Source organism: Pristiophorus japonicus, chromosome 2 (assembly GCF_044704955.1).
Source record: "Pristiophorus japonicus isolate sPriJap1 chromosome 2, sPriJap1.hap1, whole genome shotgun sequence".
NCBI lineage: Eukaryota > Metazoa > Chordata > Chondrichthyes > Pristiophoridae > Pristiophorus > Pristiophorus japonicus.
This window is the reverse complement of record NC_091978.1, coordinates 15,483,238-15,502,811: the sequence shown is the minus strand read 5'-3', so window position 1 is coordinate 15,502,811 and position 19,574 is coordinate 15,483,238. Positions and strand designations below refer to the sequence as shown.

At 41.4% G+C, this 19,574-nt stretch overlaps 1 protein-coding gene across 3 annotated transcripts in view; it reads left to right on the top strand.

The window, feature by feature from the left end:
- LOC139229547 (transcription factor COE3-like) overlaps window positions 1-19,574 on the top strand; it is a 729,200-nt gene that overhangs the window by 492,999 nt on the left and 216,627 nt on the right. For all 3 annotated transcript variants that reach the window (XM_070861097.1, XM_070861096.1, XM_070861098.1), the window contains one exon: window positions 17,198-17,279. In XM_070861097.1, the coding sequence (XP_070717198.1) occupies window positions 17,198-17,279 (82 nt within the window). The remainder of the gene's footprint in view (window positions 1-17,197; window positions 17,280-19,574) is intronic.

Here is a 19,574-nt window from a genome sequence, read left to right as displayed (position 1 = left end):
GTGCATAAAGGCCCAATTCATCCAGTCGCTCCTCATATGTCAGTCCAGCCATCCCAGGAATCAGTCTGGTGAACCTTCGCTGCACTTGCTCAATAGCAAGAATGTCCTTCCTCAGATTAGAAGACCAAAACTGAACACAATATTCCAGGTGAGGTCTCAACAAGGCCCTGTACAACTGCAATAAGACCTCCCTGCTCCTATACTCAAATCCCCGAGCTATGAAGGCCAACGTACCATTTGCCTTCTTCACCGCCTGCTGTAACAGCATGCCAACTTTCAATGACTGATGAACCATGACACCCAGGTCTTGTTGCACCTCCCCTTTTCCTAATCTGCCGCCATTCAGATAATATTCTGCCTTCATGCTTTTGCCCCCAAAGTGGATAACCTCACATTTATCCACATTATACTGCGTCTGTCATGCATTTGCCCACTCATCTAACCTGTCCAAGTCATCCTGCAGCCTCTTAGCGTCCTCCTCGTAGCTCACACCGTCACCCAGTTTAGTGTCATCTGCAAACTTGGAGATATTACACTCAATTCCTTCATCTAAATCATTAATGTATATTGTAAATAGCTGGGGTCCCAGCACTGAGCCCTGCGGCACCCCACTAGTCACTGCCTGCCATTCTGAAAAGGACCCGTTTATTCCGACTCTCTGCTTCCTGTCTGCCAAGCAGTTCTCTATCCACATCAGTACATTGCCCCCAATACCATGTGCTTTGATTTTGCACACCAATCTCTTGTGTGGGTCCTTGCCAAAGGCCTTTTGAAGGTCCAAATACACCACATCCACTGGTTCTCCCTTGACCACTCTGCTCGTTACATCCTCAAATTCCAGAAGATTCGTCAAGCATGATTTCTCTTTCATAAATCCATGCTGACTTGGACCGATCCTGTCACTCCTTTCCAAATGCGTTGCTATTTCATCCTTAATGATTGATAACAACATTTTCCCCACTACTGATGTCAGGCTAACCGGTCTATAATTACCCGTTTTCTCTCTCCCTCTTTTTTTAAAAATTGGTGTTACATTAGCTACCCTCCAGTCCATAGGAACTGATTCAGAGTCGATAGACTGTTGGAAAATGATCACCAATGCATCCACTATTTCTAGGGCCACTTCCTTAAGTACTCTGGGATGCAGACTATCAGGCCCCTGGGATTTACCGGCCTTCAATCCCATCAATTTCCCTGACACAATTTCCCGCCTAATAAGGATATCCTTCAATTCCTCCGTCTCACTAGACCCTCTGTCCCCTAGTACATCTGGAAAATTATTTGTGTCTTCCTTCGTGAAGACAGAACCAAAGTATTTGTTCAATTGGTCTGCCATTTCTTTGTTCGCCATTATAAATTGACCCGAATCCGACTGTAAGGGACCTATGTTTGTCTTCACTAATCTTTTTCTCTTCACATATCGATAGAAGCTTTTTCAGTCAGTTTTTATGTTCCCGGCAAGCTTCCTCTCGTGCTCTATTTTCACTCTCTTAATTAAACACTTCGTCCTCCTCTGCTGAATTCTAAATTTCTCCTAGTCCTCAGGTTTGCTGCTTTTTCTGGCCAATTTATATGCCTCTTCCTTGGATTTAACACTCCTTAATTTCCCTTGTTAGCCATGGTTGACGTTAGCCACCTTCCCCGTTTTACTTTTACTCCAGACAGCGATGGACAATTGTTGAAGTACATCCATGTGATCCTTAAATGTTTGCCATTGCCTATCCACCGTCAACCCTTTAAGTATGATTTGCCAGTCTATTCTAGCCAATTCACGCCTCATACCATCGATGTTACCATTCCTTAAGTTCAGGACCCTAGTCTCTGAATTAACTGTGTCACTCTCCATCTTAATAAAGAATTATAACATATTATGTTCACTCTTCCCCAAGGGGCCTCGCACAACAAGATTGTTAATTAGTCCCTTCTCATTATATATATATAGGAGTGTTACACCCAGTTACACAGTGTGTTATATAATATATACAGCAGTTTTATACCCAGTTACACACAGTGTGTTATATAATATATACAGGAGTGTTATACCCGGTAACACTGTGTGTTATATAATTAATACAGGAGTGTTATACGCAGTTACACAGTGTGTTATATAATATATACAGGAGTGCTATACCCAGTTACACAGTGTGTTAAAAATATATACAGGAGTGTTATAACCAGTTACACAGTGTGCTTTATAATATATATAGGAGTGTTATACCCAGTTACACAGCGTGTTATTATATAATATATACAGGAGTGTTATACCCAGTAACACAGTGTGTTATATAATATATACAGGAGTGTTATACCCGGTAACAGTGTGTGTTATATAATTAATACATGAGTGTTATACGCAGTTACACAGTGTGTTATATAATGGGCCGTAACCTGCGGCCTCTTATATATACAGCAGTATTATACCCAGTTACACACAGTGTGTTATATAATATATACAGCAGTGTTATACCCAGTTACATCGTGTGTTATATAATCTATATAGGAGTGTTATACCCAGTTACACAGTGTGTTAAAAATATATACAGGAGTGTTACACCCAGTCACACAGTGGTTTATATAATATATATAGGAGTGTTATACCCAGTTACACAGCGTGTTATTATATAATATATACAGGAGTGTTATACCCTGTAACACAGTGTGTTATATAATATATACAGGAGTGTTATACCCGATAACAGTGTGTGTTATATAATTAATACAGGAGTGTTATACGCAGTTACACAGTGTGTTATATAATGGGCCGGAACCTGCGGCCTCTTATATATACAGCAGTATTATACCCAGTTACAAACAGTGTGTTATATAATATATACAGCAGTGTTATACCCAGTTACATCGTGTGTTATATAATCTATATAGGAGTGTTATACCCAGTTACACAGTGTGCTTTATAATATATATAGGAGTGTTATACCCAGTTACACAGCGTGTTATTATATAATATATACAGGAGTGTTATACCCAGTAACACAGTGTGTTATATAATATATACAGGAGTGTTATACCCGGTAACAGTGTGTGTTATATAATTAATACATGAGTGTTATACGCAGTTACACAGTGTGTTATATAATGGGCCGTAACCTGCGGCCTTTTATATATACAGCAGTATTATACCCAGTTACACACAGTGTGTTATATAATATATACAGCAGTGTTATACCCAGTTACATCGTGTGTTATATAATCTATATAGGAGTGTTATACCCAGTTACACAGTGTGTTAAAAATATATACAGGAGTGTTACACCCAGTCACGCAGTGGTTTATATAATATATATAGGAGTGTTATACCCAGTTACACAGCGTGTTATTATATAATATATACAGGAGTGTTATACCCTGTAACACAGTGTGTTATATAATATATACAGGAGTGTTATACCCGATAACAGTGTGTGTTATATAATTAATACAGGAGTGTTATACGCAGTTACACAGTGTGTTATATAATGGGCCGGAACCTGCGGCCTCTTATATATACAGCAGTATTATACCCAGTTACACACAGTGTGTTATATAATATATACAGCAGTGTTATACCCAGTTACATCGTGTGTTATATAATCTATATAGGAGTGTTATACCCAGTTACACAGTGTGTTAAAAATATATACAGGAGTGTTACACCCAGTCACACAGTGTTTTATTATATAATATATGCAGGAGTGTTGTACGTAGTTACACAGTGTTTTATATAATATATATAGGAGTGTTATACCCAGTTACACAATGTGTTATTATATAATATATACAGGAGTGCTATACCCAGTGACACAGTGTATTATATAATATATACAGGAATGTTATACCCAGTCACACAGTGTTATTATATAATATATACAGGAGTGCTATACCCAGTTACACAGTGTGTTAAAAATATATACAGGAGTGTTACACCCAGTCACACAGTGGTTTATATAATATATATAGGAGTGTTATACCCAGTTACGCAGCATGTTATTATATAATATATACAGGAGTGTTATACCCAGTAACACAGTGTGTTATATAATATATACAGGAGTGTTATACCCGATAACAGTGTGTGTTATATAATTAATACAGGAGTGTTATACGCAGTTACACAGTGTGTTATATAATGGGCCGGAACCTGCGGCCTCTTATATATACAGCAGTATTATACCCAGTTACACACAGTGTGTTATATAATATATACAGCAGTGTTATACCCAGTTACATCGTGTGTTATATAATCTATACAGGAGTGTTATACCCAGTTACACAGTGTGTTAAAAATATATACAGGAGTGTTACACCCAGTCACACAGTATTTTATTATATAATATATGCAGGAGTGTTATACCTAGTTACACAGTGTGTTATATAATAAATATAGGAGTGTTATACCCAGTTACACAATGTGTTATTACATAATATATACAGGAGTGCTATACCCAGTGACACAGTGTATTATATAATATATACAGAAGTGTTATACCCAGTCACACAGTGTTATTATATAATATATACAGGAGTGCTATACCCAGTTACACAGTGTGTTAAAAATATATGCAGGAGTGTTATACCCAGTCACACAGTGTTATTATATAATATATATAGGAGTGTTCTACCCAGTTACACAGTGTGTTATTATATAATATATACAGAAGTGTTATACCCAGTAACACAGTGTGTTATATAATATATACAGGAGTGTTATACCCAGTTACACAGTGTGTTAAAATATATACAGGAGTGTTATACCCAGTTACACAGTGTTATTATATAATATAAACAGAAGTGGTATACCCAGTTACACAATGTGTTATACAATATATACAGGAGTGTTATACACAGTTACACTGTGTGTTATTCTATAATATATACAGCAGTGTTCTACCCAGTTACACAGTGTGTTATTATATAATATATACGTGAGTGTTATATCCAAACAAGAAATTAGGGATGCGTGCAATAAAGTTACAGCAGTTATCATGGGCGACTTTAATTTACATATTGATTGGACTAACAAAACTGGTAGCAATGTGGTGGAGGAGGATTTCCTGGAGTGTATTAGGGATGGTTTTCTGGACCAATATGTTGAAGAACTAGCTAGATTGCTGGCCATCCTCGATTGGGTGATGTGTAATGAGAAAGGAGTAATTAGCAATCGTGTTGTGTGAGGCCCCTTGGGGAAGAGTGACCATAATATGGTAGAATTCTTTATTAAGATGGAGAATAACACAGTTGATTCAGAGACTAGGGTCCTGAACTTAAGGAAAGCTAACTTAGGTGGTATGAGGCGTGAATTGGCTAGAATACAATGGTGAGTGATACTTAAAGGGTTGACGGTGGATAGGCAATGGCAAACATTTAAAGATCACGTGGATGAACTTCAACAATTGTACATCCCTGTCTGGAGTAAAAATAAAACGGGGAAGGTGGCTCAACCGTGGCTAACAAGGGAAATTAAGGATAGTGTTAAATTCAAGGAAGAGGCATATAAATCGACCAGAAAAAGCAGCAAACCTGAGGACTGGGAGAAATTTATAATACAGCAGAGGAGGACAAAGGGTTGAATGAGGATGGGGGTAATAGAGTATGAGAGGAAGGTTGCTGGGAACATAAAAACTGACTACAAAAGCTTCTACAGCTATGTGAAGAGAAAAAGATTAGTGAAGACAAACGTAGGTCCCTTGCAGTCAGATTCAGGTGAATTTATAATGGGGAACAAAGAAAATGCAGACCAGTTAAACAAATACTTTGGTTCTGTCTTCATGAACGAAGACAGAAATAACCTTCCGGAAATACTAGGGGACCGAGGGTCTAGTGAGAAGGAGGAACTGAAGGAAATTCTTATTAGGCTGGAAATTGTGTTAGAGAAATTGATGGGATTGAAGGCCAATAAATCCCCGGGCGTGATAGTCTGCATCCCACAGTACTTAAGGAAGTAGCCCTCGAAACAGTAGATGTATTAGTGATCATTTTCCAACAGTCTATCGACTCGTGATCAGTTCCTATGGACTGGAGGGTAGCTAACGTAACACTACTTTTTAAGAAACGAGGGAGAGAGAAAACGGGTAATTGTAGACTGGTTAGCCTGACATCAGTAGTGGGGAAAATGTTGGAATCAATTATTAAAGATGAAATAGCAGCGCATTTGGAAAGCAGTGACAGGATCGGTCCAAGTCAGCATGAATTTATGAAAGGGAAATTATGCTTGACAAATCTTCGAGAATTTTTTGAGGATGTAGCTGATAGAGTGGACAAGGGAGAACCAGTGGATGTGGTATATTTGGACTTTCAAAAGGCTATTGACAAGGTCCCACACAAGAGATTGGAGTACAAAATTAAAACACATGGTATTGGGGGTAATGTACTGACGTGGATAGAGAACTGGTTGACAGACAGGATGCAGCGAGTCGGGATAAACGGGTCCTTTTCAGAATGGCAGGCAGTGACTAGTGGGGTGCCGCAGGGCTCAGTGCTGGGACTCCAGCTATTTACAATATACATTAATGATTTAGATGAAGGAATTGAGTGTAATATCTCCAAGTTTGCAGATGACACTAAGCTGGGTGGCGATGTGAGCTGTGAGGATGATGCTTAGAGACTGCAGGGTGACTTGGACAGGTTAGTTGAGTGGGTAAACGCATGGCAGATGCAGTATAATGTGGATAAATGTGAGGTTATCCACTTTGGTGGCAAAAACACGAAGGCAGAATATTAGCTGAATGGCGGCAGATTAGGAAAAGGGGAGGTGCAATGAGACCTGGGTGTCATGGTACATCAGTCATTGAAAGTTGGCATGCAGGTACAGCAGGCAGTGAAGAAGGCAAATGCTATGTTGGCCTTCATAGCTAGGGGATTTGAGTATAGGAGCAGGGAGGTCTTACTGCAGTTGCACAGAGCCTTGGTGAGGCCTCATCTGGAATACTGTGTTCAGTTTTGTTCTCCTAATCTGAGGAAGGATGTTCTTGCTATTGAGCGAGTGCAGCGAATGTTCACTAGACTGATTCCAGGGATGGCAGGACAGACATATGAGGAGAGACTGGATCGACTGGGCCTGTATTCACTGGAGTTTAGAAGGATGAGAGGGGATCTCATGGAAATATATAAAATTCTGACGGGACTGGACAGGTTAGATGCAGGAAGAATGTTCCCGATGTTGGGGAAGTCCAGAACCAGGGGACATAATCTAAGGATAAGGGGTAAGCCATTTAGGACTGAGATGAGGAGAAACTTTTTCACTCAGAGAGTTGATAACCTGTGGAATTCCCTACCGCAGAGAGTTGTTGAAGCCAGTTCATTGGATATATCCAAGAGGGAGTTTTATATGGCCCTTACAGCTAAAGGAATCAAGGGGTATGGAGAGAAAGCAGGAAAAGGGCACTGAAATGAATGATCAGCCATGATCTTATTGAATGGTGCTGCAGGCTTGAAGGGCCGAATGGCTTACACCTGCACATATTTTCTATGTTTCTATGTTTCTATACAGGAGTGTTATACCAGTTACAGTGTTATTATATAATATATACAGAAGTGTTATAGCCAGTTGCACATTGTGTTATCTAATATATACTGGAGTGTTACACCCAGTTACACAGTATGTTAAATAATATATACAGGAGTGTTATACCCAGTTACACACAGTGCGTTATATAATATATACAGGAGTGTTATACCCAGTTACACAGTGTGTTATATAATATATACAGGCATGTATATTACCAGTAACAATGTGTGTTATATAATATATAGAAACATAGAAACATAGAAAATAGGTGCAGGAGTAGGCCATTCGGCCCTTCTAGCCTGCAACGCCATTCAATGAGTTCATGGCTGAATATGCAACTTCAGTACCCCATTCCTGCTTTCTCACCATACCCCTTGATTCCCCTAGTAGTAAGCACTTCATCTAACAAAGTACACTAGCTCCTTCGAACAGGAGCGTTATACCGAGTAACAATGTGTATTATATAATATATACAGGAGTGTTATGCCCAGTTACACAGTATGTTAAATAATATATACAGGAGTGTTATACCCAGTTACAGAGTGTGTTATATAATATATACAGGAGTGTTATACCCAGTTAAACACAATGCGTTATATAATATATACAGGAGTGTTCTACCCAGTTACACAATGTGTTATATAATATATACAGTACTGTTATATTACCAGTAACAATGTGTGTTATATAATATATACAGGAGTGTTATACCCAGTTACACAGTGTGTTATATAATATATGCAGGCGTGTTATATTACCAGTAAGAATGTGTGTTATATAATATATACAGGAGTGTTATACTCAGTAGCACTGTATTATATAATATATACAGGAGTGTTATACCTAGTTACACAGTGTGTTATATAATATATACAGGAGTGTTATACTCAGTAACACTGTGTGTTATATAATATATACAGGAGTGCAAAACTCAGTAAGACTGTGTGTTATATAATATATACAGGAGTGCTATACTCAGTAACACTGTGTATTATATAATATATACAGGAGTGTTATACCCAGTTACACAGTGTGCTAATATATAATATATACAGGAGTGTTATACTCAGTAACACTGTGTGTTATATAATATATACAGGAGTGTTATAACCAGTTACACTGTGTGTTATTATATAATATATACAGGAGTGTTATACTCAGTAACACTGTGTGTTATATAATATATACAGGAGCATTATACTCAGTAACACTGTGTATTATATAATATATACAGGAGTGTTATACCCAATTACACATTGTGGTATATAGTATATACAGGAGTGTTATACCCAGTTACACACAGTGCGTTATATAATATATACAGGAGTGTTATACCCATTACACAGTGTGTTATATAATATATACAGGAGTGTTATACCCAGTTACACAGTGTGTTATATAATATATACAGGAGTGTTATACCCAGTTACACAGTGTGTTCTATAATATATACAGGAGTGTTATACCCAGTTATACAGTGTGTTATACAATATATACAGGAGTGTTATGCACAGTTACACAGTGTGTTATATAATATATACAGGAGTGTTATACTCAGTAACACTGTGTATTATATAATATATACAGGAGTGTTATACCCAGTTACACAGTGTGTTATATAATATATACAGGAGTGTTATACCCGGTTACACACAGTGCGTTATATAATATATACAGGAGTGTTATACCCAGTTACACAGTGTGTTATATAATATATACAGGAGTGTTATACTCAGTAACACTGTGTATTATATAATATATACAGGAGTGTTATACTCAGTTACACAGTGTGTTATATAATATATACAGGAGTGTTATACCCAGTTCCACAGTGTGTTATATAATATATACAGGAGTGTTATACTCAGTTACACAGTGTGTTATATAATATATACAGGAGTGTTATACCCAGTTACGCAGTGTGTTATTATATAATATATACAGGAGTGTTATATCCAGTTACACAGTGTGTTATATAAATATATACAGGAGTGTTATACCCAGTTACACAGTGTGTTATTATATACTATATACAGGAGTGTTATACCCAGTTACACAGTGTGTTATATAATATATACAGGAGTGTTATACTCAGTTACACAGTGTGTTATATAATATATACAGGAGTGTTATACCCAGTTACACAGTGTGTTATATAATATATACAGGAGTGTTATACTCAGTTACACAGTGTGTTATTATATAATATATACAGGAGTGTTATACCCAGTTACACAGTGTGTTATATAATATATACAGGAGTGTTATACTCAGTTACACAGTGTGTTATATAATATATACAGGAGTGTTATACCCAGTTACACAGTGTGTTATACAATGGGCCGGAACGTGCGGCCTCTCCAGGTGTGTATGGAGTGCGCACGGACCTGGCGAGGTGTTGCAAAAGCCATTTCTCGGGGTGCGATGCGCACGCGCCGAGATCCAGCCTTTCCAATCAATCAAAATTCCTTTAGACAGATTCTACACATACCCGCAGGAAGGATATTTGCGGGGCAGAGATTAGGCTATTTGTCCAGCGAATGTCCTTCAAACTTTTGCACCTGGTAAAAGCAGGCATATAGCTTACTGTTGCCAGCGTAACACTTTTAAAACATAGAAAAATGTAATTTAATCATGCATTTTTACATTAAAAAACCTGTCCATTAAGGTAAGTTTATTTTCAACCCTACTAAAACACATTAAAAAACAAATTCCAAAAAATATATATTTTTTCCAAGACATTTAATTTCAATTAATTTGAAATATGTGAGGTGTTTCTTTCATTTATTGTGCTGTGTTTTGTTGCTTTATAGGGTTATTCTCCTTGATTCTCTGTATGTTTGTCTAAGGGTTAAGTCATGGCAGGAGAGCGCAGACACGTGTTATGCTCCTTCTGTACTATGTGGGAATTCAGGGACGCTTCCGTTGTCCCCGACGACGATGTGTGCGGGAAGTGCATTCGCCTGCAGCTCCTAATAGACCGCATTGCGGCACTGGAGCTGCGGGTGGATTTACTCTGGAGCATCCACGATGCTGAGAATGACGTGACTAGCACATTTAGTGAGTTGGTCTTACCGCAGGTAAAGGGTACACAGCCAGATAGGGAATGCGTGACCAACAGGAAGATCAGTGCAAGGAAGGTAGTGCAGGGGTCCCCTGCGGTCATCCCCCTGCAAAACAGATACACCGCTATGGGTACAGTTGGGGGGGATGACTCATCAGGGGAGGGCAGCAGCAGCCAAGTTCATGGCAATGTGGGTGGCTCTGCTGCACAGGAGGGCAGGAAAAAGTGTGGGAGAGCTATAGTGATAGGTGATTCAATTGTAAGGGGAATAGATAGTTGTTTCTGCGGCCGCAACCGAAACTCCAAGATGGTATGTTGCCTCCTTGGTGCAAAGGTCAAGGATGTCTCGGAGCGGGTGCAGGTCATTCTGAAAAGGGAGGGTGAACAGCCAGTTGTCGTGGTGCATATAGGTACCAACGATATAGAAAAAATGGGATGAGGTCCTACAAGATGAATTTAGGGAGCTGTGAGCTAAATTAAAAAGTAGGACCTCAAAAGTAGTAATCTCAGGATTGCTACGAGTGCCACGTGCTAGTCAGAGTCAGAATCGCAGGACAGCTCAGATGAATACGTGGCTTGAGGAGTGGTGCAGCAGGGAGGGATTCAAATTCCTGGGCCATTGGAACCGGTTTTCGGGGAGGTGGGACTAGTATAAACCGGACGGTCTGCACCTGGGCAGGACCGGAACCAATGTCCGAGGGGAGGTGTTTGCTAGTGCTGTTGGGGAGGAGTTAAACTAATATGGCAGGAGAATGGGAACCTATGCAGGAAGACAGAGGGAAGTAGAATGAGGGCAGAAGCAAAAGATAGAAAGAAGAAAACTAAAAGTGGAGGGCAGAGAAACCTACGGCAAAAATCAAAAAGGGCCACATTACAGCAAAAGTTTAAAGGGGCAAAGTGTGTTAGAAATACTAGCCTGAAGGCTCTAAGCCTCAATGCGAGGAGTATTCGGAATAAGGTGGACAAATTAACTGCACAGATAGCAGTTAACGGGTATGATGTAATTGGCATCACGGAGACATGGCTCCAGGGTGACCAAGGCTAGGAACTCAACATCCAGGGGTATTCATAATTTAGGAAGGATAGACAGAAAGGAAAAGGAGATGGGGTGGCATTGCTGGTTAAATAGGAAATTAATGCAATAGTAAGGAAGGACATTAGTTTGGGTGATGTGGAATCTGTATGGGTGGAGCTACGGAATACCAAGGGGCAGAAAATGCTAGTGGGAGTTGTGTACAGACCACCAAACAGTAGTAGTGAGGTTGTGAATAGCATCAAACAAGAAATTAGGGATGCATGCAATAAAGGTACAGCAGTTATCATGGGTGACTTTAATCTACATATTGATTGGGCTAACTAAACTGGTAACAATGTGGTGGAGGAGGATTTCCTGGAGTGTATTAGGGATGGTTTTCAGGACCAATATGTCGAGGAACCATATTGTGATGTGTAATGAGAAAGGACTATTTAGCAATATTGTTGTGCGAGTCCTCTTGGGGAAGAGTGACCATAACATGATAGAATTCTTTATTAGAATGGAGAGTGACACAGTTAATTCAGAAACTAGGGTTCTGAACTTAAGGAAGGTAACTTCGATGATTTGAGGCGTGAATTGGCTAGAATAGACTGGCAAATGATACTTAAAGGGTTGACGGTGGATAGGCAATGGCAAACATTTAAAGATCATATGGATGATCAGCAATTATATATCCCTGTCTGGAGTAAAAATAAAACGGGGAAGGTGGCTCAACCATGGCTAACAAGCGAAATTAAGGATAGTGTTAAATCCAAGGAAGAGGCATATAAATTGGCCAGAAAAAGCAGCAAACCAGAGGACTGGGAGAAATTTAGAATTCAGTAGAGGAGGACTAAGGGTTTAATTAAGAGGGGGAAAATAGAGGACGAGAAGAAGCTTGCTGGAAACATAAAAACTGACTACAAAAGCTTCTCTAGATATGTGAAGAGAAAAAGATTAGTGAAGACAAACGTAGGTCCCTTACAGTCGGATTCAGGTGAATTTATAATGGGGAACAAAGAAATGGCAGACCAATTGAACAAGTACTTTGGTTCTGTCTTCACGAATGAAGACACAATTAACCTTCCGAAAGTACGAGGGGACCGAGGGTCTGGTGAGAAGGAGGAACTGAAGGATATCTTTATTAGGCGGGAAATTGTGTAAGGGAAATTGATGGGATTGAAGGCCAATAAATCCCCGGTGTCTGATAGTCTGCATCTCAGAGTACTTAAGGAAGTGGCCCTAGAAATAGTGGATGCATTGGTGATCATTTTCCAACAGTCTATCAACTCTGGATCAGTTCCTATAAACTGGAGAGTAGCTAATGTAACACCACTTTTGAAAAAAGGAGGGAGAGAGAAAACGGGTAATAGTCCGGTTAGCCTGACATTAGTAGTGGGGAAAATGTCGGAATTAAGGATGAAATAGCAGCGCATTTGGAAAGCAGTGACAGGATCGGTCCAAGTCAGCATGGATTTATGAAAGGGAAATCATGCTTGACAAATCTTCTAGAATTTTTTGAGGATGTAACTAGTAGAGTGGACAAGGGAGAACCAGTGGATGTGGTGTATTTGGACTTTCAAAAGTCTTTTGACAAGCTCCCACACAAGAGATTGGTGTGCAAAATTAAAGCACATGGTATTGGGGGTCATGTATTGACGTGGATAGAGAACTGGTTGGCAGACAGGAAGCAAAGAGTCGGGATAAACGGGTCCTTTTCAGAATGGCAGGAAGTGACTAGTGGGGTGCCGCAGGGCTCAATGCTGAGACCCCAGCTCTTTACAATATATATTAATGATTTTGATGAAGGAATTGAGTGTAATATCTCCAAGTTTGCAGATGACACTAAACTGGGTGGCAGTGTGAGCTGTGAGGAGGACGCTAAGAGGCTGCAGAGTGACTTGGACAAGTTAGGTGAGTGGGCAAATGCATGTCGATGCAGTATAATGTGGATAAATGTGAGGTTATCCAATTTGGGGACAAAAACGCAAAGACAGAATATTATCTGAATGGCGGCAGATTAGGAAAAGGGGAGGTGCAACAAGACCTGGGTGTCATGGTTCATCAGTCATTGAAAGTTGGCATGCAGGTACAACAGGCGGTGAAGAAGGCAAATGGTATGTTGGCCTTCATAGCTAGGGGATTTGAATATAGGAGCAGGGTGGTCTTACTGCAATTGTACAGGGACTTTGTGAAGCCTCACCTGGAATATTGTGTTCAGTTTTGGTCTTCTAATCTGAAGAAGGACATTCTTGCTATTGAGGGAGTGCAGTGAAGGTTTACCAGACTGATTCCCGGCATGGCGGGACTGACATATGAGGAGAAACTGGATCAACTGGGCCATTATACACTGGAGTTTAGAAGGATGAGAGGGGATCTCATAGAAACATATCAGATTCTTATGGGACGGGACAGGTTAGATGCGGGTAGAATGTTCCTGAAGTTGGGGAAGTCCAGAACCAGGGGACACAGTCTTAGGATAAGGGGTTGGCCATTTAGGACTGAGATGAGGAGAAACTTCTTCACTCTGAGAGTTATTAACCTGTGGCATTCTCTTCCGCAGAGAGCTGTTGATGCCAGTTCATTGGATATAATCAAGAGGGAGTTAGATATGGTCCATACGGCTAAAGGGGATCAAGGGGTATGGAGAGAAAGCAGGAAAGGGATACTGAGGGAATGATTAGCCATGATCTTATTGAATGGTGGTGCAGGCTCGAAGGGCCGAATGGCCTGCTCCTGCACCTATTTTATATGTTCTATGTTTCTATGTTGATAGTAATGGGAGCCTACACAAACGGAGATCCCATTATTAGCAATGAGAATACTGCATAGTGATTGGTGATTCAGGCCCACATGATTCCAGTCGATGCGTTGGTACCTGGAAGACATTTGCCCGTGTGCTGCGCATCGAATGAAGGCCTCTGACTGGAATAGAAGGTGCCTCCGGACCACCAGGTATTTTCGTAGATTTTTTCGGGTCGGAGGCGATCGTCCGAAGGAAGTATCCGACCGCAATTTTCGGCCCAATACAAACCGAAGTGTTATACCCAGTAACATAGTGTGTTATATCCAGTAATGGGGGCGCTAATGGGGCGCAACGAGGTTATCGCCCGGAGGAAGGGAATTCCCCCGGAGGTTTGGCGGCCGTTGTGCCATTAGCGGCCGCCCAGCGATTTGCGCACACACGGCGGTGACATAATTGTCGTGCGCGCCAACCGTATGCTGACCTCTTTGCACCCCGCGGTTTCGAGGACAGCGCCGGCCGAAGTCACCGCCGGTTACGCGAGTCGGGAAGCTGGCGGATGTCCGCTGCCGGAGCGCCTCTTAAAAGGCAGGCCGTTTGCGCCGTGGCCCGCCATATTTTTCAGTCGGCCGACTCTTCTGTTGGCAGCCTTTGCATCGACCAGGCCGCCATCATGTTGCCCGTCATTCCGTTATGGGCGCCAGGCTTTTGGCCCGGTTGAGGGCGTCCCTGGTGGCACAGTGGCAGCTGCCAAAGGGACTGCAGAGCGCGCAGCGGCCCTCCCCTTTAATTGAGGGTTGTTCTGCCACAGCAATTCTCCTTAGATACAGGGTGGTGCCAAAGGACTGGAGGATTGCAAATGTTGCACTCTTGTTCAAAAAACGGGAGCAGGCCAGTCAGTTTAATGTCGGTGGTGGGGGAAGCTTTTCGAGACAATCTGGGAGAAAATTAACAGCCACTTGGACAAGCATGGAATAATAACAGAGAGCAAACATGGATTGGCTAAGGGCAACTCATGTTTGACGAACTTGATTGAGTTTTTTGATAAGGTAACAGAGAGAGTGGATGAGGGCAGTCCAGTTGATGTGGATGGACTTTCTAGTACTTATTGTTTTATTCAAACTTCACCCCTACTGATTTCATCCATGGTATTCTGCTTACACCGTTGGCCTTAAACTGTCGCCGAGGATGCTTGACGAGTGAAGATGTAGCTTCATCATTTTTCACATTCTCAAGTGTTGGAGAAGAAGATCTTATGGCTCTTTTCGAGAGGGGTTTGGCGCATTGGATATTTATACAATGAGAGTGACTGCGTTTGTTCAATTGGAATTCTATCATCATCATCATGGGCAGTCCATCGAAATCGAGGAAAACTTGCTTCCACTCTAAAAGTGAGTTCTCAGGTGACTGTACAGTCCAATAGAGGAATTACAGTCTCTGTCACAGGTGGGACAGACACTGGTTGAAGGAAAGGGTGGGTGGGACTAGTTTGCCGCACGCTCCTTCCGCTGCCTGCGCTTGTTTTCTGCATGCTCTCGGTGACGAGACTCGAGGTGCTCAGCAGGCTCCCGGATGCACTTGCTCCATTTAGGGCGGTCTTGGGCCAGGAATTCCCAGGTGTCGGTGGGGATGTTACTCTTTATCAACGAGGCTTTGAGGGTGTCCTTGAAATGTTTTCTCCTGGGGATCGCCTGCCGTGTAGGAGTTCCGAGTAGAGCGCTTGCATAGGGAGTCTTGCATGCGGATGATGTGGCCCGCCCAGCGGAGCTGGTCGAGTGTGGTCAGTGCTTCCTTTCTGCAATGCTCCATCTCACTATCAGCACGCTCCCCGCTGGAGTGGAACTAAATTATAGAACCAATGGGAACCTGTTCGACCTCCGTTGCCTCCAGGCTAGATCCAAGGTCGTCGCATCCTCTGTCATCGAACTACAGTACGCGGATGATGCTTACATCTGCGTACACTCAGAGGCCGAACTCCAATCCATCGTCAACACCTTCACCGAGCGTCTGAAAGCATGAGCCTTACGCTAAACATCCGTAAGACCAAGATAATCCAGCAACCTGACCCCGCCACACAGCACTGTCCCCCAGTCATCAAAATCCATGCAGCGGCACTGGACAACATGGACCATTTTCCATACCTTGGGAGTCTATTATCAGCGAGGGCAGACATCGACGACAAGGTCCAACATAGCTTCCAGTGTGCCATTGCAGCCTTCGATCACCTGAGGAAGAGAGTGTTTGAGGAGCAGGACCTCAAATTTGTATTTCAATACAATGGGAGTGACTGTGTTTGTTCAATTGGAATTCTATAGAATGGGAGTGAAGGGATTTGTTCAATTGTAATTCTATACAATGGGAACAACTGTGTTTATTCGATTGGAACTCTGTACAATGGGAGTGACTGATCAATTGGAATTGCATATGTTGGGAGAGAAGGTGTTTGTTCAGTTGGAATTCTATTCAATAGAAGTGATTGTGTTTGATCAATTGGAATTTTATACAATCGGAGTGAAGGGGCTTGTTCAATTGGAATTCTATACAATGGGATTGACTGTTAATTTGGAATTTTGTACATTGGGAGTGAACTAGCAGTAACTGAGAAGGAGTATGTTTCATTAGAAACAGGCCTTTCAGTCCAACTGGTGCTATGCAATGAGGGTGAATGGAATCGGCTTTGGTCCGTTGGAATTGCATGAAATGCTGCGAATAGGAAGGGATTTGACTCATTGAATGTGTACATTTGATTATCAATTGTATTTCATTCAGGCACATGTCAAAAGCTAAACTTGAACAGAGAACGACGTATTAATGTGTTCAATATTTTCTGCTAAACCCTTCTGTACTAACCAACCTTTCATCTCCTTTCTGCAGATTCTTCTTAAAATTCTTCCTCAAGTGCAATCAGAACTGTTTGAAAAATGCAGGGAATCCTAGAGACATGCGACGATTCCAGGTAGAAATCGATTGTTCATTTATTTTTAGTTCAATTGCGTTATTGAGTGTTAAGAATAGAAGGGAAGGACATTGAAAAGAAAAGCAAGAGGGAACTGGTATTTATGTCGCCTTTTATGACCTCAGAATGTCCCACAGCACTTTACAGCCAATGAAGTACTTTTTTGAAGTCTAAATACTGTTGTGATATAGGAAATGCAGCAGCCAGTTTGCGCACAGCAAGCTCCCACAAACTGCAATGAGATAATGATCAGATAATCTGCTTTTTAATGATATTAATTGAGAGATAAATGGTGTCCAGAGCACCAGGGAGAACTCCTCTGGTTTCCTTTGAAATGGTGCCATGGGGTTGTTCACATACACCTGAGAGGGCCGATGTTTAACGCCTCATCCAAAAAACGGCATCTCTGACAGTGCAGCACTCCCTCAGCACTGTACTGGATTGTGTGTTCAAGACTCTGTAATGTATGCCCTGAGCATGCTCACAGGTTTGTCGAGCTGTTGAATTGGGAGTGGCTTAGACAGTCACGTGATATTTACAAGACTCAATAAAACCCCGTCCAGTTGGGTTAGGGGGATCCATGATGAGGCAGGTGATTGTGAGCCTGGTGGATGAACTGGTAATGTGTAGTGTGATTGTTAAAGCTTTGCTAGTAAACCAACTGGTTCTTAACAGAAATGTGTTGCAATGAATTCTTAAGCAAAGAACCCATGAAGCAAATACATTACAGTGACCTTCTGACTGAGAGATAACACTGCTACCAACTGAGTCATGGCTCACACAACAACCTGTAGCAGAACTAAATCTTCCTACAGAGGTGAAATTAAAGCTCACTATCTATTATTCAGGACAGACACGGCAATTCAAGTGCCAAGAACAAGCTAGGTTCTTCTGTGACCATCCCACCCTGACCCTCTTCCACAGATTAAGCTATAATCATAGATCCAGCAAAACTATTGAGACCCAACGGAGAAGGTGCAAAGGTCAGACATAGGACGACAACGCTGGTTTTCCGACCTGCGCTCATTTTCATTGCAGCCTGCTCCAAAGTAATTGGTTTCTGAATTTACCCTGTATTGTACTGGAGGGGTGAACTTACCCTGTATTGTACTGGAGTGGTGAATTTACCCGAGTATCGCCGTGGTGAATTTACCCTGTATTGTACTGGGGTGATGAATTTACCCTGTACTGTACTGGAGTGGAGAATTTACCCTGTATTGTACTGGAATGGTGAGTTTACCCTGTATTGTACTGGGGTGGTGAATTTACCCTGTATTGTACTGGAGTGGAGAATTTACCCTGTATTGTACTGGAATGGTGAGTTTACCCTGTATTGTACTGGGGTGGTGAATTTACCCTGTATTGTACTGGAGTGGAGAATTTACCCTGTATTGTACTGGTGTGGAGAATTTACCCTGTATTGTACTGGAGTGGGGAATTTACCCTGTATTGCACTGGGATGGTGAATTTACCCTGTATTGTACTGGAGTGGTGAATTTAGCCTGTATTGTACTGGAGTGGTGAATTTACACTGTATTGCACTGGAGTGGGGAATTTACCCTGTAGTATACTGGAGTGGTGAATTTACCCTGTATTGTACTGGAGTGGGGAATTTACCCTGTATTGTACTGGGATGCTGAGTTTACCCCGTATTGTGCTGGAGTGGTGAATTTACCCTGTATTGTACTGGGATGGTGAATTTACCCTGTATTGTACTGGAGTGGGGAATTTACCCTGTATTGTACTGGATTGGGAAATTTACCCTGTATTGTACTGGGGTGGTGAATTTACCCTGTATTGTACTGGGATGCTGAGTTTACCCCGTATTGTGCTGGTGTGGTGAATTTACCCTGTATTGTACTGGGATGGTGAATTTACCCTGTATTGTACTGGGATGGTGAATTTACCCTGTATTGTACTGGGATGGTGAATTTACCCTGTATTGCACTGGAGTGTGAATTTACCCTGTATTGTACTGGAGTGGTGAATTTACCCTGTATTGTACTGGAGTGGGGAATTTACCCTGTATTGTACTGGGATGGTGAATTTATCCTCTATTGTACTGGAATGGTGAATTTACCCTGTATTGTACTGGGATGGTGAATTTATCCTGTATTGTACTGGGATGGTGAATTTACCCTGTATTGTACTGGAGTGGTGAATTTTACTCTGTATTGTACTGGAGTGGTGAATTTATCCTGTATTGTACTGGGATGGTGAATTTACTCTGTATTGTACAGGAGATGTGAATTTATCCTGTATTGTACTGGGGTGGTGAATTTATCCTGTATTGTA